At 35.1% G+C, this 25,508-nt stretch overlaps 1 protein-coding gene across 1 annotated transcript; it reads right to left on the bottom strand.

Moving 5' to 3' along the window:
• Nucleotides 1-1,488: 1,488 nt before the first annotated feature.
• Nucleotides 1,489-24,756, bottom strand: LOC144841601 (polyunsaturated fatty acid 5-lipoxygenase-like). Its single transcript, XM_078698040.1, has 13 exons — nt 24,284-24,756; nt 22,580-22,703; nt 10,910-10,954; nt 9,839-9,964; nt 8,633-8,730; nt 7,944-8,061; nt 6,274-6,369; nt 5,587-5,801; nt 5,105-5,367; nt 4,635-4,717; nt 3,506-3,679; nt 2,732-2,895; nt 1,489-2,301 (listed from the first exon to the last, which is right to left on the bottom strand). Exons 1-13 carry the CDS (start codon nt 24,652-24,654, stop codon nt 2,187-2,189), a joined length of 1,992 nt encoding a protein of 663 aa, XP_078554166.1. The 5' UTR covers nt 24,655-24,756; the 3' UTR covers nt 1,489-2,186.
• Nucleotides 24,757-25,508: the final 752 nt, after the last annotated feature.

Below are 25,508 nucleotides of genomic sequence, written 5' to 3'. Positions count from 1 at the left end.
GTTGACACACGGGAATTCTAAGACCATCGAACTTAACATAATGAATTTGGGGTTTTTTAAACAATTATATTTTAATAATTATTTAAACAATAAGTTCTTAATAAGTTAGTTGTCCAAAACAACACGATTTCCCATGAAAACTATGCATAATTATGGAGGTATAATCAAATTAGTAATGGAAATGTAATAAAAAAACTTTTTATCAAGATATCAGAATACCGGCCACTCAGTAGGCATACCCTTGTGAAAAATGGTAGCGTCTTGTCACCCTGACAACAATAGTGTTTATAGCGCTTGTAAGTTAACTTACAAAAGTTATTCAAGCACCTGAAGCATGAATCAACATAATAGATTTCCATTGAATTATAAAGTATAAGTTTACATGTAGATTTACATGATATAGAGTAGTTTTGTATTACCGGATAATTTTCATAATAATTATATGATTTGTTGTACCGAATACACCTAAAGTCGACGTATCATGTGTGTATGTAGACCTATGGATCATCGTCAGGCTATTTAACTTGTTAAAACCATTTTAATCTTTTGATTCGTGTGAATCTTCATTTTGATGTGTTTTATTTTGCTGTACAGTTTTTATATGTTTCTCCTAAAGGAGGTGAATAAATTTGAATTGAATTTCCTTTTTGATCTGTCATTGATATGTCAATAGAAACACCCAAAAACGTATTTGTATTGCAGTAACTAATCCATGCTTACTTAAAGTAATGAATGTTAAAGTGATAGAACGAGTATACAGTAAGACTTAAAGGTTTGCTCTGGGAGTAATTATAGGCTACAGATTATAGTTTTTATATGACCGATTTACGATTGAAAAATATTACCATCATGATGGTAATATTGTTATGTATATATTTTTCTTCCTCAACCTGTATGACATTTTATTTAATGATTTTCTTTTTTCCCCTCTCTTTTCTCAATTTATCTTAGGTCTAAAGAAAATAAACTTTTCTCTGTGAGATCCAAGAAATTGTATGTAACAACAATGTAAATATATAATGCTGGTCGATTTCGGTCGTTCAAGCAAAGGAATGCTGCTTTGGTTGTATCGTACCTGTATTGCAGTAATTGGGTTTATTACCACCTATTAACGACGTACTTATCTCGTCGTTATATGTGATGTAGGCTTGCCCTAAGTCTGTAGTTATTTCGAGGCTTTTCGATGTTTATCTGAAATACAAGCTCGAGTAGTATACGTATGAAACGCCATATGTGCCATATTTATCTTTTTACTAATATTAAGTCAGAACTCCGTCTGGAACTCAGACTAAATGTGTAGGTGTAAAATGAACAAACGATGAAAGTAACTAAAAAATAGGCTACAAATATACACGTATATCACATATGGTTCTTTGTTTTATTATTATTAACATACACCAATATTCATACTAAATTTTATTTCAGATAGCATAACGTATGTTGTAACCATTTAGTAAATATTCTGACGAATATTAATAACTATAATAGATACGCATCAAAACCGTTACCTAAAAGAGGCAAAAAAACACATTTTGCACAAATACAATTTCCTTCAAAAAGTCGGTTAGCCTATATACAGTACATATATGCACGGTAGCATAGAATTCCATAAAAATGACACCTACTTTGTTTATTCAATAGCGTAAAGTAAACCTGTCTTTTCCTTCTGTTTACGGAGCAATAGACAATCAAAACTCTATCTACTAACTGTATCAATAGATACTAATGACATAATTCTCACTACGTTTGTTTAAAAATGGCTTGTTTACAACCGCGAAACTTTCTATTTCTCCGTTACGTCACTGACGATTTTATAATTGATACGATCTTTCTAATTACATTCGCCGCTCACAAATTATAATCGCCTATAGTAGCATTTGTATTATATTTGTAGTATTATCTACAATTATGAGCAACACGGTTATAATATCAGGGCACATTTACCATCAACAGATGATTAATCCCCGGGTTCCCATTGCAAATCCTAAATTCGCCAAGCAGTTTATAAAAGTACTGAAATGATACATTAATATCAACCATCAATTTTGGTCCATCCAACATGAATAATGAATACGATGAATATACTGCCCTCTAGAGATTTTAAACAAGGAAAGTGCGATCCCTTCACACACTCCGTATTTCTAAAACATTTAAATACTGTACAAATTTCGTATAGGCCTAGACCATTAGATACTTGTGTCATTGGGAACATTACACGGAAGCAAGACCGTGTATGGAATGTCACGTCTTCTGTTTCGCTCTTCGATGGCATGTCCTACCTTTCGGAGGTCACGGCGAAATCTAAAAGAAAAAAAAATGTTGTTAAACAGCGGTAAAACAATGAATGGCAATGTTCTATTGCTGGTGTACAGAGTCGGCTTTAGTGGCAATTATGGTTAAAAGACCCTGGTGTCCTAATGACGATGCCGTCAATGGTATTACCTCACTATATCATAAAATCATGAAAGATATTGCGTTTGATTGGTTAATTACGTATCACGTGTATTACTTCTAAGTTCTACCATGGAGGAATGAGAATGCGCGTTCGGGTTCAGTTTATCCTGCTCTATTTTTAACTCGGCTCCACCTCGTTAAAATAGAGCAATCAATTTTTCAACTTATGAAACAAATTCACAAACATCCATTATAAATTTGTATACATATATAATAGAAATCATACGCAATTATGCATGATGACGTAAATAATGGGGACAATATAGAAATAACTTACTGCGCATGAGCAGCAACCCCAACTTCGTCGTACATACATGGAACTTCAATCTCCCCAAGCGGGCTCGTGTTTTTAATGCTAAGGAACTTCATGATAACCAATGTGCCTAAAGTCAATAATTTTGGCGGCAGTGCGTCAAGAATGTCTGCTTCGGTACGCATACTCTGTGGATAAATAATAAACACATCATAAAAACTTCGCCATGTCTGACGGTTCACTTTTGAAGAAGCAATGTGCTCGGTTCCCGCTTGAACGTAACGCAAGGAGTTGGCCAATCACGACGCGATATATCACGCGAACTGTCGATTGTGATTGGTCAACTCAATTGTTGCGTTGCGTCCAAGTGGAAACTAAGTTTTAGGTCAGTTCAAATACGTGTTACTAGTCACTAACTAACAAACAATGGTTCAAAACCATGCATGTCAGACTATTTCGTGATTAGTAAATTGCGAATATGACGTTTAAAAAAAAATTGTCAGCTTATTTTGGAATTTAGGCCTACAACTGATAATAGGGCGATCTTGCGAAAGATATTGTATGTAGTCTAGTAACTATACCGTAAACCATTGCAATGTATAGATATAGAGTACATTATATTACTTTTGGCAATACACTATCAAACTAATGTGATTTTGATTTGCCCAAAAATGGTAGTGATATGCCCAAATATGTTAGTGATATGACATCATCATGTTCATATAGATAAATGTGATGTAGTTAGAATTCTATACAAAATGTTTGCTTCTGTTTTCATTTCTTTTTCAATGCGAATACCTTGTCACGTGGTCTTTCTCCTGAAACAAACCCGCTGTACATAAGTGGAAACGCATGTTGGTCGTATTGGTCAAAGTTCACGGCAGCATGCTGTACGCTGAGGTTAAAGATTATAGTTGACACGACGTCAATGACCTCTTTCTTTTCTGTGAACTTTCCATCACCAGGAATTCCCTAAAATAAATCAAATTTGAGTATTAATCCTTTAAAAAATGATAAAAATGATTGAATACAGTATTGTTTTCGTTTATATACGAATAAACATCCCTTCCCCGGGTTGTGATATTTCTTTTCGTACATAAGCTGGGGACCCCTCATGAAACGTCACGAAATAAACATGAACAATCATTAGCCATATCCATAAGGTGACGTAAGAATTGAGCTAACTACAATTCGCTAATGCAAACGTTTCCTGTCGAGCCGCCTGTGTAGTCGAGTGGATTAGACTATGGACTTTACCGTGTTCATGTATCGGGTTCGAATCCCATAAGCAACTTTATTTTACTTTAGGCCTATAGTGAGAGAGATTTATTAAGAGGGTTAGGTTTAGTTATATTTAGGAAGTAGTTCGGCTATCTTTAACATAAGGGGTCCCCAACTTATGTACGAAAAACAAAATTCTCCCCCGGGTCATCGCCCTTGTTTTGAAGCCCGCCCTATAACTAGTGTTTTGGTTATGTATCCGATTCAACGAACGTTTCCTTATTTAACCCTGTGTACAATACTAGGCCAATGAGTTAATTTAAACGTTTATATTGAATTCATCGGTGGTAACAAGGTACGACAATCAACGCGGAAGTTATACCGATCATTAACGAGCTACAATGTATTGTTAACGGGTTCATTTTCAACTTGCCCTGATTTCCCAAAAGTGAATTATATATGTGTAGGAATTTTGGTCAATAAACATTCCCATTCTAAACAGTCATAAACCTATAACAAGAATAGTTGTACAATGTACATTGTAAAGTACAATGCTTGCTCAAGCACTGAATTGAATATATTGAGGTTTGAGGGTGCATGCTGAGAGAAAGGTACCACCATAGGCCTATATCCAATAATAAGATAGTTAGATACGTACACATATGCACATGCTATTTATAATTATATTAATATATTATATTATTACCCTAAAGTAACAACCGTCCTCTGAACGAAGGGCAGCGGCAAACTCCTGTAGCTCCCAGTCATTTTTAATTGCATCCGCTTCATCTACAGAAAAAAAACATAAATTGTTATACCAGGGAAGCGTGAAATTCACTCTTCCTTACTATAAGGAATTCCAGTCGAACAACTCTCTGGAATTCACACACATCCCGGGCTAAAACGGTGCTTTGGAAGTTAAAAAAAACACCAAAGACAAAATTAAATTAATATTACCTATAGGCCTATAATATTACAGTTTCTTTTTATAATATGTATGTAAAAAAAAGGAAGTTTACTGGGGTAATTTGAACTATCCCAAGTTTTAAAAAATCACACAGAAAAAAAAAAGAACACAAAATCGATAGATCAATAATTATTGAATGCATGATCAATTAGAAAAGTTTTGCCTACACCCTGCCTTTTTTTATACCGTACCGTACTGTTTTCTCTTACCGTAATGCGCATTGACAATTGCTCCGACGTATTTCACGATGGCTTCCCAATACAGCAAGGCATCATCTCGGTAGTAATACTTCGGTAATATCTTCGGATTTTCGAGTCCTCGGGATTTTATTTGTTCGGGATACATCGAGTCACGATCAAATCTCCAATTATTCTGGAAATGTCCTTTCATCAACTGTATGCTTCCTTTCAGACCCATCTTGAAGAGACGATCAAACGCCCCGCCCTCCATTAAAAGCCGTTCAAACCCGAAGCTAAGAGGAAGAAACTACGTATCAATAAACACTGGCATCACTTACAGAACACGCGGGACACTCGCGTGTCCTTATAGTTTGCCTTTATAATAAACTCTTATGAAAGGAAATGGCGAGAAAAGCACACGTGTGTACAACATACCTCGATGGAAAATGACATCATAATTATTACATTATCACAATCATAAACAACAACAAATAAATACAATGAAGTCTTACTCATTTATAGCCATAACATTTTTAAAGTGCGGCAGCAATAGTCGGTGGAGTGGATGCGACGGTGAGAGGTTCCTATGCATAGCTACTCCAGCTGATGCTGACACTAAATGTGTGTAGCATAAATGAGTACATGCCTCGTGGAATGATGCATCAGCCATGTTGAACCACATTTTGGCAAGTATCCAGGTATACTTGTTATCGGTTGGAAGGAAAACCTGTTTAAAAAGTTGAAAATTAACAATAGGCTATAAACATGTCAACTGTTATATTATGCGGCATAGGATTGACTGAAGTATAAAGAAATATAGATTGTAAAAACGAAGACGACACACAGCGGATGGTTATGTTGTGTTTTATAGGCCTACGCATCCAACAGCGGCAATTACAGGATGGATAAACTATTTTTATAATTATCGTGCTTATAAACCAAAGTCACATTTAAGGCTTAGGGAATGGAGTTGAAAGTTACAACACAGACACCAGTTTAGGATTGAACCCTGGACCTTGGGATTGGAAGGCAAATATGTTAACCACTAAGTTACAGCTCCACTACACTCTACTACTATGAACAGGGAAGAACCTAAGTTCCCTGCTTCGTTCATGGAAACATCGTGCCTTGGAAAAGAAAATGGCCTACCAAAGATACTTAATCCTCTAGGTTTTTTAAATGGAATCTTTTGAACTTACAGGATTGTCGTTTGCTGGCTCTTGCTCAAGTTGAATTGCAACTGGCATAAGGTCATCTGCATCATCCACAAACAACAAAGCTATTGGATTGGGAATCTAATAAAACAAATACAATTACTTTAAAGGCCAGGTGCGGGCAAAAAATTTCTATTGATCATACATTCCAATAATTATCGATCTATAATTTCCCCTATGTTTCATAATTTTTGGGATTTTATTTGTGTTACAGGAGCTTGTTGAAAATAAGCACTTTCTTATCATCAGTTCAAATTACACAGTAAAATCTCTATTCTTTTGTACACAAATTTTGTAAATAGAGAGGCATTTTAAAAAGCTATGAAAAATAAACGGTGTGGTAAAAAATGTTATCAGATGACTAAATATAGGTAATATTCCGGAGCTTGTGGGGGCCCCTGAGCAGTGTCAAGAGGAAAAGCTAAAAACGCCCGAGGCCTCCAGCGTTGGAGGGCCACTTAGGGTTCCTAAACCAGGGGCCTCAGTCATCTGCGTTACGCCACTGCTGTACGCTGCTTCATAATCATAAGCGTAATTTCTGTTTTGCATAAATGAAATAATGGTAAGTGTATCTGGTACAGTGGAACTTGCGAAGATAAGTAGACTGGATTTACCTCGTTAATAAATAAATGTTTAAAGTTTAAACAATGAAAGTACAGTCACGTTGTTGTGTTGTAACACGAAGTACGTGCAATTCAGAGCATTCACGAGAAAGCCAAAATGGGTACAGTAGTTGAAATGGAACCGAGTTGATGGGACTGAGATGGTTTAGGGCCGATTTGATCTGCTTGCATTCCCTTTCACGCTATTAGAAGTAACCAGTTAATTGTATTTTTTTAGAGATTAGCCCTAGGACGTTATCTACTGAATTGACAAATGCAATGTTTTTCCACACACATAAAGAATAAATTGTATTAACCTTTGTGGGTATTTTAGTAAACAAGTCGACCATAAATAAGTAGAAAGAAACTGACCCTTCTTGTGTCTGATTCCCTTTCAAATTATATAGTGTGTCGTAAACACAAAAGGTTCATTAAATATATGCATTTAGTCATGGAGTAAAGAATTATTCTATACTCAATGATTTAGTAGACCAAGAATTCATTCATGGTCGAGTAAAGGACAGTATACTTTAATTGGTATATAAAAGGAGCATTTCTAGTTAGTTTATTTTCTCCGTTTGTTTATTTGTATTGAAATACCAGGCCTACCTTATTAATGAAAAATCAAATAAATATTAAATGCATAGATAAAATAAATCAGATCAACTATTATTGGAATTATAAAGTTGGCAATGTTTGACGTCTTATCTAAGGCGCATCAAAGACCGACTGGCGGTCAAAACGCCATGAAGCCTAATTACGATGCAGGCCTACGTAAACAAGTTTGTAGTTATTGTCTTTTATATGTTGTTATTATTCTAGTCGGCATTTTGATTTGTCTGTATTGTAAACTACCATATCAAGTACGTATGAAACGCCATGTGTGCCAAAATGTTTATATTTTTACCAATATCTAGTCGAACGACTAACGTAATATTGGTTAAAGTATTTAACATTCAACAAATCAGGATAAACAGAATGCTACAGTACTACTTAGTATGACTCATCAATACAACTAGATCCACTAATTGTATTGGACAGTGTTAAGCCTACCTCGGGAATTCCGTCAAGGTCTTTGTAATCGATATAGAAAAGCCGGTTCTGGGCTATTGCTTCCGTAATCGTTAAACCGCACAACGATGGGGTTAACATATCTTCCGTTACTGCCAATCTGTAAAATAGACAAAACAAAGTTTTTCATAGTAAAAACTACATAAGGATGTTGTTGAAACCTTCCTAAAATCACACTGAATGTTTGATGTAAATGTTCAGATATTAACAACATTTAGATATTCTCACAGTACCGGCACTAGAGTACGGTAATTGTACGTAGGCCTATAGAATCGTTTTTTCGTTATTAAATCAATATTTTGACAGGATAAAGATTATTTTGCACTGAAATGAATAAATTCAATAATACTGGGGTTCCCTTTTTGACGTATTTAGGCTTCAAATGGTTGATTTAAAGAGAATTGTTTTTTAAATAATAAAAGGATAACCACATCCTTATATTATATATTATCTAATAAATCTATCGACACACCTAAAAACACATCCTATTTTGTAGGCTATTTGTATACACTATACAATTAAGCATATAGGCCTATTAAAACCTATGAAAACAAATCACATTGTTCAGTTTTTCTTCTATTGTTTCTTTATAATGGTTATTTAGACAACCAGGCAATATAACATTAGTAGAAGTAAACCCACCCACCTTAAACATATTAGTTTGAACTTACTTTTCCGGTATCTCTTTGCATATTTGGACTCGATAAGGATTTGTACCATTCATTATATTGTTACCAAAATGCTTGTCAGATTCCCAGTTATCAAGACCCTTTATAAAAAAAAAACATTAAAGTCATGATTATAGTCATATGATATAGATTTCTGGATATCGCGCGGATATCTGCGCGGATTTTAATGTTTCTTGTGAACTTTGTTCAATCAATCGTATTGTAAATAATAATAACCATAATAACGTGTATAGTGCAGTGATTTTTACAAAAAGTATCAATTCACACATAATCCTTGCACTATTACAGGTCTAGATCCACTCGCATAAAAGGTGTGAAAAATTTTCTGTGTGAAAGGGGAGTAGAACAAACAGGAAATTGGAAAAATATACACAAACATTATAAAGTTTACATTACAAGTTTATGATCTGTGTACCGTCCGCACGGCAAATTACTTCCCTGATTGGGTTTTCAAAGTAAATACAACCGATGTTTACTACTAAAGGATGTGATGTGTAATTGAAGTTAAAAGGAAGCATAAATATTTAATTGATAATGTCCAATTTGACCAGAAGGTTTTTGGGGACAGGTTAAGTTTTTCAGTAATGAAATATTTAAAAATTTTGGAAAAATTCAACCCTTCCACACATTGCACTTACTTTATATGCATGTATTTATGTACATCAAACAGTGAAAGGACAGTAACAGGGTGACTCATTTTAAAATCGTATAACATTAGAAAATATAATTAAAAGTATTATAATATTGTTTAATTAATAAGCACAAGTAAGTTAGGTGTGCGGTACTCCAAAAGAAAACCATACCTTTCTTTTTTATGGAGATACACACGGTGTACAGGAAACCAAACTTTGGTATGAATTAGAATAACATTGCAAATAAGAGACACATTGAAATTATGAAAATAATTGGCAGTAGCACTAACAACACGTATCCATAATGTATCCATGGCACTATCATTTTCTTAGATTATGTATGCAAGTAATAATAATAATAATAATAGGTGTCGTAATATTTTATGATGTATGCTGTATCAATACCAATGAAACTAATAGGCGTTGTGTCATAAAACCTTTTGTTATAGTCCTTGGTAGAAAATCAATGAAGACTATTAAACAGTACTATTACAGGGTTTCGTATTTTTAACGACAACTTGTATTGATATTTTTCAATACATTATTCATGTATTACCCTTGGTACGTCGAACCCGAATTTGTATAGGTCCGTGAGATGAGAAATGCTGAGGAATTCCTTTGTTGTGTGTTTAATCAGAAGGACTTGTAGCTTGAGGTTTTTCAATGTACTCTCTTTCCAATTCTATTGCAGATAAAAAAAAAAGATAAATAAAATTTGATACACTAATTTCACACTGAATCATGTTCAGACGGGAAACAGTGATGATTCTAGTATGGAGCTGTTTAATAGCTCCATAGTTCAAGTAATCATGTTTTGAAATATTGTAAATATTCGATATGAATATTTACGAAACGAAAGAATATTGGATACAAAGGGGAAGTAATCAATTATTATATCATCGTTAAAATAAATAGCTGGAGATAGGCAATCTAACAACAGGGATGCTGAGCTCCGCAGATCAAAGGGTTTAACTGTGGCTGCGACACGATTAGTTCCACGCCCATTTACGAGACACCGCACGCCGCGGAGAATATGTACATTAGTACAGTACTGCTGTATTTGTCGCAGCCAAACGTAAGGTCAAAGGGCTGCTACGAGTTCCTATCTTGGCAAGGCGAGCTCAGTATCATGTTGTTAGATTGCTATGCGTATATTACATTTGCTGCACTTTATTGTCATTTTGAATGATGGTGAACGGTTTTACAGTCTTAAAATGAATGAAAGGCATTTTGCACTATTAATTAGTTGTTATTCTGTATTACTGTATATCACTATAGAAAGTAGATAACTGTCTATTAAACCACAATATGAATATATCAAGAAAAGGTATCCAGCTCTGTGTCATCCTGGTTAGGAAATTATTTCAATTAGTTTTATATTGTTTTAACAAAGTTCGAATGTACAAGTAAATTTCGTTGTCAATGTTAGATTTCCTTGGTTAACACTGTTGAGATGATGTAATTGTTATTGTTTCATTATCACTTCAATAATTGGAACAATGTCAAAATGCTTTAGTTTTAGGCTTCAGGTTTCATTGGATGTTCTTGGGGATTTCCCTAATTTCAGAAGTTTCTGTGGCCTTGTAAATTATATAGAGGATGTAACGGAAATCCATACAGTACTTACATCATATTCCGGGTGGAATTTTTCGTCCGTTGGTAACAATTTCACCTAAAATAAAAATGTAAATTTAGTATTCCTTCCTTGTTCGGAGAAAGATATGGTACGACTTCCCGCCACCACCGGAATGTCCCATTAAATTTGAGATTATTTGTACAAACGCTATTTTTGGGGAAACAATATCTTAAGTGAGTGTTTGTTATTGTAGCAACTATCTTACCATACCAACTTCCTGCTATCAGGGAAGGTGAACTCTTCCCTGCTGTTTATGTAATAGTCCAGATCCCTATGTATTTTCGTGTGCAGATTATGGGGAAAGTGTAAACATTGTGTTTTATGAATATTTGAATCATGCTGGTTATAAAAACCCATGTTGTCAAATTTCTAAAATTTATCTTTGACCTCTGACCTCAATTTGAATGTTTTGACCCATTGAAAACAAAATGGTCATATCTTTGCAACGCTTAGATTAAATGAAATAATTTTAGTGTCAAATTATTTGGGAGATGCATATTAATATTCGTTCTAATGGAAAAGTTTGTCCAAAAATGGCTGGAAGTATGATTTTTGGCATTTTTGACCTTTGACCTACATATCATATAACTCCGTAACTAACAGTTGGACAAACTTTAAATAGGGCTCAAATTAATTTGAAGGTATATGTTTCTATTCAGTCTAATAAGAACTTTTTCAAGAAAATGACCCAAAATATTTTTATTGACCTTTGACCTGTACTGGTACTACACATTCCTAAAATCTCAAAAACTATTGGCCGTAAAAGGTTTTTTTTTGTGAAATTGTTCGAAAAATGTACATTTATATGTTCTATATAACATTTTATAGAAATGTAAAAGAATTCTATTTATGATCACTAACTTTGTAATTTATTAACATCACTAGCATTTGTTATAATATTAAAATGTGTTATATTTACTGATTTTAAGCACTTCACATGAATTTATCAGAATTAAGTGTATTTAATATAAAGTTTTATTTTTTTGATATAAAGAAAATTTAATTATCTATCAAATAAGACCATTTTCAAATTATTATGGCTAAAACTTAATTAAATACAGGCAAAAAAGTGTAATTTTACTTGTATGAACAGCGCCCTCAATCTTCATATTTTCCTTCAAAATGCCACATTTTTATGTGGTTTCATAAACTTAGCTGGTTGTAACTTTTTAAAAGATTTGTTGTCAGTGACGTGTAGCTTACATACCCCTTCTACCATATACTAAGTAAGTTTCTGAGATAAAATGAAAAAAATATTTTTATAGCTTGATATTTTTCTTGAGGTTATTACATGGTGCACGCTAAAAAAGATTTTGATTTTGTGCTAAAAATCCATCTTTTTGGTCCAGTACAAACAATCTTGTACAGACATTCTTACACAAACAGCATATTTTATTGGAAAGATAATCATAATATCTATCCAATAAAATATGAATTTTGTGTATTAAGATCTGCTAGATAGCTTTTATTAAACCAAAAAGATGGACTTTTAGCTCAAAATTAAAATATTTTTTGGTGTGTATCATAATAACCTCAACAAAAATATCAAGCTATTGGAATATTTTTCTCAATTTTTTTCTGAGAAACTGACCTAGTATGTTGTAACGGTAGTCGTGTCGAGGGCCAAGACAATAACAATGGCACAAAATTATTCAATGTACAAAATATAATATTTATTCAATCAAAAGTAATATTATAAAACAAGGTGAAAATGTAATGATTCTGACTGATGTTATAGTCTCAAGAATCAATACCCGAACTAACTAACTTAACTACAAAACATATATTTATATTAAGGGGACAGGAAGGATGACTAATTAAATGGTACCACATCCTGATTGACTTCATATGAATCTCTTGAGCAACGAAATAGCTAAATTGCCTCAACACACTCCACTGGGACATGAATACCACTGATTTCGCACCGTGATTTTCTACAAAACACTTGATTTTCATGTTCCCACCTAAATATCTCGGCTATTATAAATCGGATTCTTTTGGTTAGTAGCTCAAAATAAACTGTAGACAATACTGAACATTATGATATATGTTTGAAATTGTAAAGTTAAAAAAAGTACGTGTCATTTTACGTTTTAAAACTCACCATCCATTGCCCGCTGACAGTGTGAGGTCAATTTTTTACCTATTTTCTAAAGTACCACAGTGTTTTATTTGCAATTTAAGATCACTTGTATGTCATCAATCATTTTGGTTAGTTTCTTAAAAGAAAGCTGAATATTCATAGATTCCTTACATACTTTTCTTATGAGCATTGGCTTAAAATAGACCGTGTCAAAATAGCAAATTCTATTTTGAAAAAATCTAAAAAATCCTCAAAATCGCGGCAAAATTCAAATAGGGTTTGCCTGTGTTATCAAGCCTTCACTTGACAGACCGTTGGATTGTAGCTAAGTTTGGGGTTAATTTTTCATTATATAATTTGTAAGTAGCATTTTAATTTTTATATCATTCTAATGTTTGATATATAAGGAACAATTATTAGGTGTTATTTAGTTCTATATGTCGTTTTTTATATTCACAATTGCAAAATTAAGATACCTATGTTTGAATGCCAGCGAGCTGGGATATACCATTTATCACTCGGGTAATGGTTATGTTTATCTTTCTGTGACCTGTTTAATTAATAGATGGTAATTATTACGAAGTTTGAAAATGTTCATACTATACTAGTTTATGTCATTTTAATTTCTTTGGTTAAAACATGTAATCAATAATTGTGGAAATTAGTTATAGTCATAATGGTTGACCCCCCTCCTATATAATGGACGATGACAAGACTTGGGTTGCATGAACTTGGTATGAACCTATAAGTAGATAAACAGCTCAATAGGTACATATTAAAAATCACTGTTTGGTTGCAAAATTTGCACCAAGAGATTCATATGTCCTTGGAAGACCCACATCTGGAATGTAGTTTTCCAAGTTAAGTAGGCATCAGGGAGAATAAGGGGTGAATAGCCTGTGTGACTAATAGGGTTTGGTCCCACCATGTTACATTCCCCCGCTCGTCAACTCGAAGCCGTGTCTTCGAAACCAACGAGTCACTGAGCCAAAATGGATGGAGAAAAAAAAACTTAACTACGAACATCTTAAATCTAAACAAAACGGAAAAGTAACGCAAATCGTCACAAATCAATAAATCGGCAAACGTGGCAAAACATACAAAAGTAAAAGTAAAATTGGTCAAAATTCTCAAATTAAAGTCATAATAATAATATAAAGTTTTCACAATAATATATAGCTCAGCAATCATGTTCAGTTGAAAATAAAAGTCAGTTGGTCATAAATTCAGTAACTCCTGCATTTACTCCCAACGGATACATCAATCAGCTGTTGCCTAGAAACAAGTTGACCTGTTTCCCAAAATTCAGTTCATAACAAGAAAATAACATAACTGCAGTTGACTGCCCATTATAGCTTGAATAAAATGTTTAAATTTCTGGATTCAAGTTCATCATCAATCCGAGGAATATAGTGAAATAGGTTATCAATAAGTAATTCTCATGTAAGTGTTAAAAGTTTCTTGTGATCCATTGTAATTAACTTCATTCAGGGAACATAGTTGTGAAAAGCGTCTTGTATCTAGTGTGCAGGAAGGGAGAACCAATAAAACACAATTCAACATACACATCATCATCATGACAGTGGTAGTAAACTTAATACTACATTTAACTAAATCCAATCTGATAAGTAAATAAGCGTATTATATTTAAGATTATACATACAAGATGAAATTGATTTCACAAAATTACCAAAAAAAAAAAGCACTCTTAACTACTGTACATAAGATGTAAAAATAAAATATCCTATATAATTAGATTCGAGACAAAGCATCAGCATTAGTATTATGTGATCCTTTCTTATATTGAACAGTAAAACTATAAGGCTGTAGAGTCAAACTCCATCTAGTAAGACGAGGATTTGTAGTTTTCATTTGATCCAGCCATTTAATAGCTTTGTGATCTGTTTGTACTATAAAGGGCCGACCATATAGATAAACATGAAATTGTCGTATGGCCCACAAAATGGCTAAGCATTCTTTTTCCATAATCCCATAGTTTTCTTCACACGGAGTTAATTTCTTACTTAAATAGGCAACAGGGTGTTCATGTTCATTATCGTCACATTGGGTCAAGACAGCGCCAATAGCTTGATTGCTAGCGTCACATTTGGGCTTACTAATACAGGGGAATCGGTCAATTTTGTTTGTAAGGTTCTAAAGGAAGTTTCCATTGGCTCCGACCAGTTAACATTATTAGGGGATGATTTTCGAGTGGCCTCAGTCAGGGGAAGCGCAATCTGGGAAAAGTCAGGGATGAATTTCCGATAATAATTAGCAAGGCCTAAGAATGCCCGGATATTGGTTTTGGTTATGGGGCGGGGATAGTTCTTTAAAGCAGATAATTTATCAGGACTGGGTCGTACTAGGCCGTTTCCAATTACATGACCCAAATATGACACAGTTTCCTGGGCTATCTCACACTTAGTAGGTTTGACTGTGAGGCCTGCTGCGTTTATCCTATCTAGTACTTCAGTTATGTGGAGTAAGTGGGAATTCCAGTCGGTACTAAATATCGCAATGTCATCTAAATAAGCACGGGCAAAACATTCAGTGCCCCTTAGAATGTTATCCATTAGTCTCTGAAAGGTGCCTGGGCTATTAGCCATGCCAAATGGCATAACTTTGTATTGGTATTGGCCCCATGGTGTAATAAATGCAGACTTAAGTTTAGCTTCATCGGTCAGAGCTATTTGGTAATACCCTTGTGTTAGATCAAGTTTAGTAATGAATTTGGCATTACCGACCTTATCAATGATATCATCTATACGGGGCATAGGGTATGGGTCAATAATGGTGATTTTGTTTAATTCCCTGTAATCGGTACAAATACGTAGTGATCCATCAGGTTTGGGGACAGAAACAATGGGGGCAGCCCATGGGCTTGTCGATGGTTCAATAATACCATTATCATGCATGTGTGTTGTACTTGTAATTTGACTTGGTCTTCTAATGCATAAGGGATTCTATAGGCTTTTTGTCTTATTGGGGTATCTGTTGTCGTACGGACTTCATGTTTTACCATATCTGTTCTACCTGGGATATCCGTAAACATAAATCGTTTTGAGTAGAAGATATGGTGAAGGTCGTCTTTCTGGGAAGGGGTAAGATAGCCCGGGATATCAATATCTTTATAGGATTGGGCCTGGGAAGTGGCAGGGCCTGGTGGCTCGGGGGGAAACCAATCGTCTGGATCTGGGTCCGGGGCAGTGTACATACAATCATTGTTTTGTTTGTGTGGACGTTCGTTGTATAACCGTAGCAAATTAATGTGGTATGTTTTGTGTTTGTTACCAACTAGTATTTCATAATTAACATCACTTAAAACTTTAGAGATGGGATAGGGACCTTGCCATTTAGATTTAACTTTCGATGTGTCATCTGAGAGGAGAATTAATACTTTCTGTCCAACCTTAAATTTTCGAGGCAGTGTTTTCTTATCATAATAATGTTTCTGTCTCACTTGGGCTTGTTTAAGGTTGGTTCTAGCAATGTCATTAACAACCCTTAATTTGTCTTGTAAGTCACTGATGTAATGAGAAATGGGTTGTTTATCGTGTTTGTCATGCTGTCCTTTAAAAGTCGAAGTGGCGTTTTAACTTCGTGGGCAAATACAAGTTCAAAGGGTGTGAATCCTGTTGATTCATGTTGGGCATCTCGGTATGCGAATAGAAATAAAGGAACATATCTATCCCATTCATCAAATTGTTCCGGGGTGAGAGACTTTAATTTATCATATTTTTCATTGTCCCATTAAACTTCTCGACAAGACCATTTGTTTGCTGGTGAAAAGGTGTAGACGTCATTTTTTCAATTTGTAATAAGTCTGATAATTGTTTCATCAGTCGTGAAGTGAAGTTTGTGCCCTGATCGGATAGGATTTGTGAGGGAAATCCAAAATCTTTGAACACCAATATTAATGCATCGGCCACAGTTTTGGCTTCAATATTACTAAGGGGCACAGCAAAAGGGAATCGAGTGGCATAGTCGCAAATTGTCAGTATATAGGCTTTTCTGTTTTTCGAACGTTTAAGTGGGCCTAGAATGTCAATTCCTACTTTGGAGAAAGGTTGACCGACAATTTCGATGGGTTTCAAGGGGGCCTTAATATACGTATTAGCATGGGCTGTTTTCTGACATATGTCGCATGTTCTACAGTACGTAGCAACATCCGAAAAAATACCTGGCCAATAAAAGGATTGTAGAATACGTTGTGTTGTTTTGTTTACACCGAGGTGGCCGGATGTTGGGTTGTCATGGGCTACGGAAAGTATAGTCGGGCGATAAATTGTGGGCAATACGATTTGTTCTTGGGCCGGAAGGTGAACACTGGTCTTAATAGATTTCCATTTTCTAAATAATATATCATCTTTCAAATAAAAGCATACACGATGGGAATTAACTTGGTCAAAAGGTTTTATCTTCTTTTTGTTGATGTGCAAGTTGATGTGGTGTTGTTTTGATGTCCAAAGGTGAATGATTGGTAATGTTGGCAGTGGTAGTGTTGTCATTTTTCTTGTCAATTCGGGACGATCTTGGGGAAGGTTTAAGTGGTAGGGCATCAGTGATTGGGGACGTTTTAACATTAAGGGCAGCAGCTAAATTAATAGCCTCTTGTCTTTCTTGGTCATGGGCTTGTTTTCTGGTAATAGCTAATATAGAAGGGGGCCATATGACGTCGTTTGGGTTACCGGTCATAACTTCGTTGCCAAGTAATAAGTCCTTAGGGGTGTCAATACTCACGGCTGCCTTTAATTTTCCTTTATAAGCCTTACAATCAATATATACGTGTACAACTGGGAGGGTTATACATTGACCAGTAAAGCCTTGTACGGTAACAGTTTCACTGGTATAATCCTTGGGTTGAACAAAAGTACTTTTTACAATGCTTTGGGAGCACCCAGTGTCTCTAAGTATTTCGGCCTCTCTGTTGTTAATTGTACCAGAAAGTAACCATGGGTTAGTCCCACAATTGTGTTTAATATACAGGCCTAGTCATTGATCTTTTCCAGGGTTGTTGTTAAGGGGGCATTGTCGACTAATGTGGCCTGGTTTATTACATTTGTAGCACGTAATGTTTTGTGTCGTGTATTGGCGATTTGTGTAGGTACCGCTAGGGGCTGAATAATTATCAAATGGGATCGAGAGCAAGGGTTTTGGGGAATAACTTGGTGTAGGTTGGGAGTGACCTTGAGATGAGGGGCTGTAACGAGAAAATGGCGGGGCTGTTGATGGAGGGGCGGATATTCTCGGGGAAGGTCTGGTGGTGGGTTTAGAAATAGATTCCATCCAGGGTTTACCTTTAATTTCAATCAAGGTATCGGCGATTCGAGAAAATTCATTGGATGTTTTGGGCTCTCTTTCTTTAATTAGGGAAGCAAGTGGAAAGGGGAGTTTTTGGATTGCCTGATCTAAAACAAAAAAGTCAAGAATTTCCTTGGGGTCTTGTAGGTTAACTTTTGCACTTCGGAGCCACCTCGTCATGTCTCGATCAAGTTTTCCAACCCACTCTCTAGTGGACATTGAAAGGGGTTTGGGGGTTTGCCTAAATTGTTTCCGATACGTTTCGGATGTGAGGTGGTACTTCAAGAGGATAGCATCTTTAAGGTCATTATATGTGAAGTTCTGTAAAGGCATATCGTTGTAGGCCTCCCTGGCTTTACCAGTTAATTTTGGGAGAAGGTGTAGGGTCCAATTTTCAGGGGGAATTTGGCACTGTGCTGCAATACGCTCAAAGCATGACAAGTAGATATCAATGTCATCTTTATCTGCGATTTTAGGGATCTTATTAATGGGGCTATGAGTATCCTGGGGCGGTTGTTGACGCATTCGAAGCCGTTGCAGTTCAAGTTCTAACTCAAGCATGCGCATTTGCATAGCTGTTTCGGATTGAGATGGTGGAGGAGGGCTAGGTGGGCTTTCAAAGTTAGGAGCCAACCCAGGGGTACTAATAAGGGTTGTACGGGTTTGGGACCGAGTAAGTCGCGGCGTTGCCATTTTAAGTGAAAATGTATAATAACTTAAAATCAATTAGGCTAATTACAGAATTGTACCTTAACTACAATTATAAATAATATTGACAATTATAATATAGTTATCAACAAGAATTATTAAAGTATAAAATAAATGCCACTGTCAGTATGAAAGTATATGCTAATTAGAGTGTAGATTGGTTACTCACCCTTTACTTGTGTTGCTCTTTGTACGTCTCTGTTCCTTTGTGTTCCTTGTGTTTTTGTTTCCAAGAGTGTAGATTGGTTACTCACTCTTTACTAGTGTTGCTCTCTGTGTTCCTTTATGTTTCTTGTGTCTGTTGTGTCCAAGAGTGTAGATTGGTTACTCACTCTTTACTAGTGTTGCTCTCTGTGTTCCTTTATGTTTCTTGTGTCTGTTGTGTCCAAGAGTGTAGATTGGTTACTCACTCTTTACTAGTGTTGCTCTCTGTGTTCCTTTATGTTTCTTGTGTCTGTTGTGTCCAAGAGTGTAGATTGGTTCTACTCACTCTTTACTAGTGTTGCTCTCTGTGTTCCTTTATGTTTCTTGTGTCTGTTGTGTCCAAGAGTGTAGATTGGTTACTCACTCTTTACTAGTGTTGCTCTCTGTGTTCCTTTATGTTTCTTGTGTCTGTTGTGTCCAAGAGTGTAGATTGGTTACTCACTCTTTACTAGTGTTGCTCTCTGTGTTCCTTTATGTTTTTTGTGTCTGTTGTGTCCAAGAGTGTAGATTGGTTACTCACTCTTTACTAGTGTTGCTCTCTGTGTTCCTTTATGTTTCTTGTGTCTGTTGTGTCCAAGAGTGTAGATTGGTTACTCACTCTTTACTAGTGTTGCTCTCTGTGTTCCTTTATGTTTTTTGTGTCTGTTGTGTCCAAGAGTGTAGATTGGTTACTCACTCTTTACTAGTGTTGCTCTCTGTGTTCCTTTATGTTTCTTGTGTCTGTTGTGTCCAAGAGTGTAGATTGGTTACTCACTCTTTACTAGTGTTGCTCTCTGTGTTCCTTTGTGTTCCTTGTGTCTGTTGTGTCCAAGAGTGTAGATTGGTTACTCACTCTTTACTAGTGTTGCTCTCTGTGTTCCTTTATGTTTCTTGTGTCTGTTGTGTCCAAGAGTGTAGATTGGTTACTCACTCTTTACTAGTGTTGCTCTCTGTGTTCCTTTATGTTTCTTGTGTCTGTTGTGTCCAAGAGTGTAGATTGGTTACTCACTCTTTACTAGTGTTGCTCTCTGTGTTCCTTTGTGTTCCTTGTGTCTGTTGTTTCCAAGAGTGTAGATTGGTTCTACTCACTCTTTACTAGTGTTGCTCTCTGTGTTCCTTTATGTTTTTTGTGTCTGTTGTGTCCAAGAGTGTAGATTGGTTACTCACTCTTTACTAGTGTTGCTCTCTGTGTTCCTTTATGTTTCTTGTGTCTGTTGTGTCCAAGAGTGTAGATTGGTTACTCACTCTTTACTAGTGTTGCTCTCTGTGTTCCTTTATGTTTCTTGTGTCTGTTGTGTCCAAGAGTGTAGATTGGTTCTACTCACTCTTTACTAGTGTTGCTCTCTGTGTTCCTTTATGTTTCTTGTGTCTGTTGTGTCCAAGAGTGTAGATTGGTTCTACTCACTCTTTACTAGTGTTGCTCTCTGTGTTCCTTTATGTTTCTTGTGTCTGTTGTGTCCAAGAGTGTAGATTGGTTCTACTCACTCTTTACTAGTGTTGCTCTCTGTGTTCCTTTATGTTTCTTGTGTCTGTTGTGTCCAAGAGTGTAGATTGGTTCTACTCACTCTTTACTAGTGTTGCTCTCTGTGTTCCTTTATGTTTCTTGTGTCTGTTGTGTCCAAGAGTGTAGATTGGTTCTACTCACTCTTTACTTGTGTTGAAAAACAAAATCCGTTTCCTTGTGTAGTGTTAGCTTCTTTTCAAATTCTACAGTTTGGTCGACTGTATAAATTTGCTTTTTCTTCGTGAGTTCGTAAAAACCGCTGCCACCATGTAACGGTAGTCGTGTCGAGGGCCAAGACAATAACGATGGCACAAAATTATTCAATGTACAAAATATAATATTTATTCAATCAAAAGTAATATTATAAAACAAGGTGAAAATGTAATGTGACTGATGTTATAGTCTCAAGAATCAATACCCGAACTAACTAACTTAACTACAAAACATATATTTATATTAAGGGGACAGGAAGGATGACTAATTAAATGGTACCACATCCTGATTGACTTTCCTTGGAAGACCCACCTCTGAATGTAGTTTTCCAAGTTAAGTAGGCATCAGGGAGAATAAGGGGTGAATAGCCTGTGTGACTAATAGGGTTTGGTCCCACCATGTTACATATGTTATAAATGTGGTATGTAAATTACTGGTTACTGTAAAAAACAAAGTTATACCCTGTTAAGTTATAGAAACCACATAAAAATGTGGCATTTTTGGGGAAAAAATGAAGATTGAGGGCGCTGTTCATACAAGTAAAAATACACTTTTTTGCCTGTATTTAATTAAGTTTTAGCCATAATAATTTGAAAATGGTCTTATTTGATAGATAATTAAATTTTCTTTATATCAAAAAAATAAAACTTTATATTAAATACACATAATTCTGATAAATTCATGTGAAGTGCTTAAAATCAGTATATATAACACATTTTAATATTATAACAAAAGCTAGTGATGTTAATAAATTACAAAGTTAGTGTTCATAAATAGAATTCTTTTACATTTCTATAAAATGTTGTTATATACAACATATAAATGTAAATTTTTCGAACAATTCAACAAAAAAAAACCTTTTACGGCCAATAGTTTTTGAGATTATAGGAATGTATAGTACCAATACAGGTCAAAGGTCAATAAATATATTTTGGGTTATTTTCTTGAAAAAGTTCTTATTAGACTGAATAGAAACATATACCTTCAGATTAATTTGAGCCCTATTTAAAGTGTGTCCAACTGTTAGTTACGGAGTTATATGATATGTAGGTCAAAGGTCAAAAATGCCAAAAATCATACTTCCAGCCATTTTTGGACAAACTTTTCCATTAGAACGAATATTAATATGCATCTCCTAAATAATTTGACACTAAAAATTATTTCATTTAATCTAAGCGTTGCAAAGATATGACCATTTTAATTTCAATGGGTCAAAACATTCAAATTGAGGTCAGAGGTCAAAGATGAATTTTAGAAATTTGACAACATGGGTTTTTATAACCACCATGATTCAAATATTCATAAAACACAATGTTTACACTTTCCCCATGATCTGCACACGAAGGCACTTTTTTTGTAACGTTTTTGTAGTTTCATTTCAGTTTAAACTTGAATAAAGAGATTATTATTATTATTTCAATACCAACTCAGACAGTGTTGTACGAGTCTTCTCGTCGGGAGGAAATTGAACATGTTAAAGTTCTCGTGACGACCTAAAAACTACGCTCGACACAAACTCATGATGAATCGTATCTTCGGATTCAACTCAGACAGCACCAATGAGTCAAACATTGTCTGACTTGGCCTTTAGACAACTCAATAGGCCTACAAATAGGCCTAAAATAAATGTAAATAAGACCAAAACTTCAATAAAAAATGAATTTCAAACCTGTCTCGGTATTCCCGGTTCATCGGTAGAAAATTGGTATAACTGTCTCTTTTTGGATAACTCTTTTTCACGTTGCTCTTTTTCTTTTGAATGTTGTGGAATACAACAGTCATTTCGTTGAAATCTGTAATCAATATAAACATAGGCCTGTAATGTCAACACATTTAAAAGCCGGTTTCCACTAGGCAAATCTTACATTCCTGAAATGCGATACTTTTTTTCGCATAAAAAACAAATGGAAATATGAATAAAGATACGCTTCAACGCGTAGTGGAAATCAGGCTTTTATCAGATATCAGATATTGTTTGTTATTAATAATATGTGTTACATAAACACAATAATACGATAAAGGATTGGAAAAATATGATTGATTCATTATCTAAATGTACAGCAATCGTATTAATATATTAACCTTAACCCAATTAAAATACCGCAATAAGTGTTATCGTATTAAACCATCCGATTTAGTGGATTAAATAACTGTACTTTTATTGTTATTTATAAGCTAGTTTGATTTTCTTCCAGATTCGGTTAGATCTAAAGCGTTTGTTTATGCTTATTATGACTTGCTATATTAGGCCTATGATATACCTACTTTTAACTTGTTTGGCCAAAGCCAGCTCGAACGATCCGTCGCGTGTGTGCTTAAAAATGAATCGCATGGCTTAGAGTACGTAGGCCTACTTGCGTTGCGCCCTACACAGTGAAATAACAAACGGTTTGTCCCGGGACATTGGGTACAATAAACGAAAGGAATTAGTTAGTTACGGGGCGCCATTCGGGCGATTTCTAATTTGGCCGACAAAATACAATTTTTGTCGACAAAATTAGTGATGTCCCGAACGGCGCCCCGTAGTTAGTAACATGATCTACAAAATATGTATGCTACGTAATGTAGTTCATTGAATTTTAACAATATAGAAATTAAGTACCCGAATCTCAGAGCATTTTGTCTCATGACAATGTATATTTTAGAGCGACTTAGTCGATATATATTAAATATTCCCCATCAATAATTGCTTCATTCAAAGCTAGATATCGATCTCATTTTTGTTTCCATAATTTCCACTTTTTTTTCTGATTTTATTCAAGACAGACCACAATGCAAAACAGGTTTTCTTTTACCTGATTGTGTAATCCTGTATAAACATGCTGTTAAATAAATAAATATAGGCCTACTCATGCTATTAATCACGGCTATTTTACTACATTAGCTGAAGTGCAATCAACTATTGCAAAGCTTTAACATTCGGTTGTGTCTAATCTTTTAATACACATATGCTAAAAACAATGGCTGGAAATGTCAATTTTCTGTTTATAAAAACGAGAATTACAATGCATATAAGTAAGTATAGTAAAGCATATTAGTACTGCACGTGATATAATTTGGACCAGGGTAGGGTTAAAGTTAAGCCTACGTGCAGTTTATAGGTTTTCCAATTAAATGAAGCGGTCTGTGCGAATCCGGTTTAAGAATGCAAAGAACAAAAGGCTGTAATACAATGATTCAAGGTCAGCCTCTCAATTACCTGCATCGCAGGCCTACCCTTCAAACAGGTTTACAGGTCAATACATTGTTAGACTGCCTTTCAACCGATTTATGGCAAACACGTTAAGACTTTGACTTAAAGTGCTAATCATGGTAATACTATGCTTTGCTAATGTTATGCTTTATTTAATCTTACGTAACAAAGTATTCCCACCTTAACTTTCCGTCGGCGGCACGAATCCAACGGTTCAGCGGGAACTGAAATAAATCCTCTTCTCCCTTGACAACGGAGACCCACTCTGCATACCAATCATCCTTAATCCGATCTTTACCCTTACTCCAAATATCAATTGCAACAATATCACCGAAACTCGTACTTAAGCCCTTGACATTAAACACGTCTGTCTGTCCACGTTCTAGATCATCGTGCAACCGCGTATCCAGTTTGATTTTAGGCGATGCTTCTCCGTCCTTGTTGTGCAACACGACGTAGACGTTAGCGTCAGTTCCTCCGTGAGGACGATCGCCAGTCTTGGCTATAACCGTGTAACAACTGTCTTTTCTCTTGCTCAAATCGTTTCCCATGTTTGGTACAGGTTTAAATGGTGTATAGTACACAGTTTAATCCGACGTGGGGTTAAGAGTCGTTAAAATCCTATAGTACTTCCTATTCAAAAGAGAATACAATAGTCGTGCGGAAGTATTATTGGTAAGCCAAGTGTGAAGAATGTAACAGGTATGTGACGTCATCCCAAAAGACACGGAGTGATAGGTTGAAAAAAATCACACAACCAATCAGATGAACGTTGTATAAACATGGATGATTAGTTTAAACTAATTCTTTCATGGTATAAAAAAGGTTTTAAGTGTAGGCCTAAATACTATAATTCTTAACGCAATAATACATGTATGTCATATTGTGGTCTGTGAGCCTATATATAAACCAGTTCAGGCGCCTGAAATGTTATTGTTCACTATATCATTGTCATATCTATTGTATAATCTTTGTTAAAGTTATTGTGAGCATGTTTTCTATTAAAAGCCCTGTATTATAGTGTAAAACCGCGATGTTCAGGTGTTTGCTTACAGTTTGGCTGTAATACTGCATGGTAAATAACATTTCATTTCATAACATTTCACATTACTAGCGCGTAAGGGCCGAGGACAACCCCAACAAAACTTTGCAGTTATACATAAATATACTGTCCCCCAGAAACATGAAAAATGAAGAATAATTAAATTAGACTTTGAATAGGTTATTTTGAAGTTTTGATAAAGTTAAAAACATAAAATATAATGTTTTCTCATATAAAAATAAATGGTCAAATTCAACCAAAAACCCATTGGCTGGCAGCCAATTTGACTATTTTTTGCTTCAAATTATAGTTTTTTCAGGTAAATACATTTTTTATTAATTCAATTTTTGTTCAAAGTTGATA

This window comes from Antedon bifida, chromosome 4 (assembly GCF_963402885.1).
Source record: "Antedon bifida chromosome 4, ecAntBifi1.1, whole genome shotgun sequence".
Classification (NCBI taxonomy): Eukaryota; Metazoa; Echinodermata; class Crinoidea; order Comatulida; family Antedonidae; genus Antedon; species Antedon bifida.
This window is presented reverse-complemented; position numbering and strand designations above follow the sequence as displayed.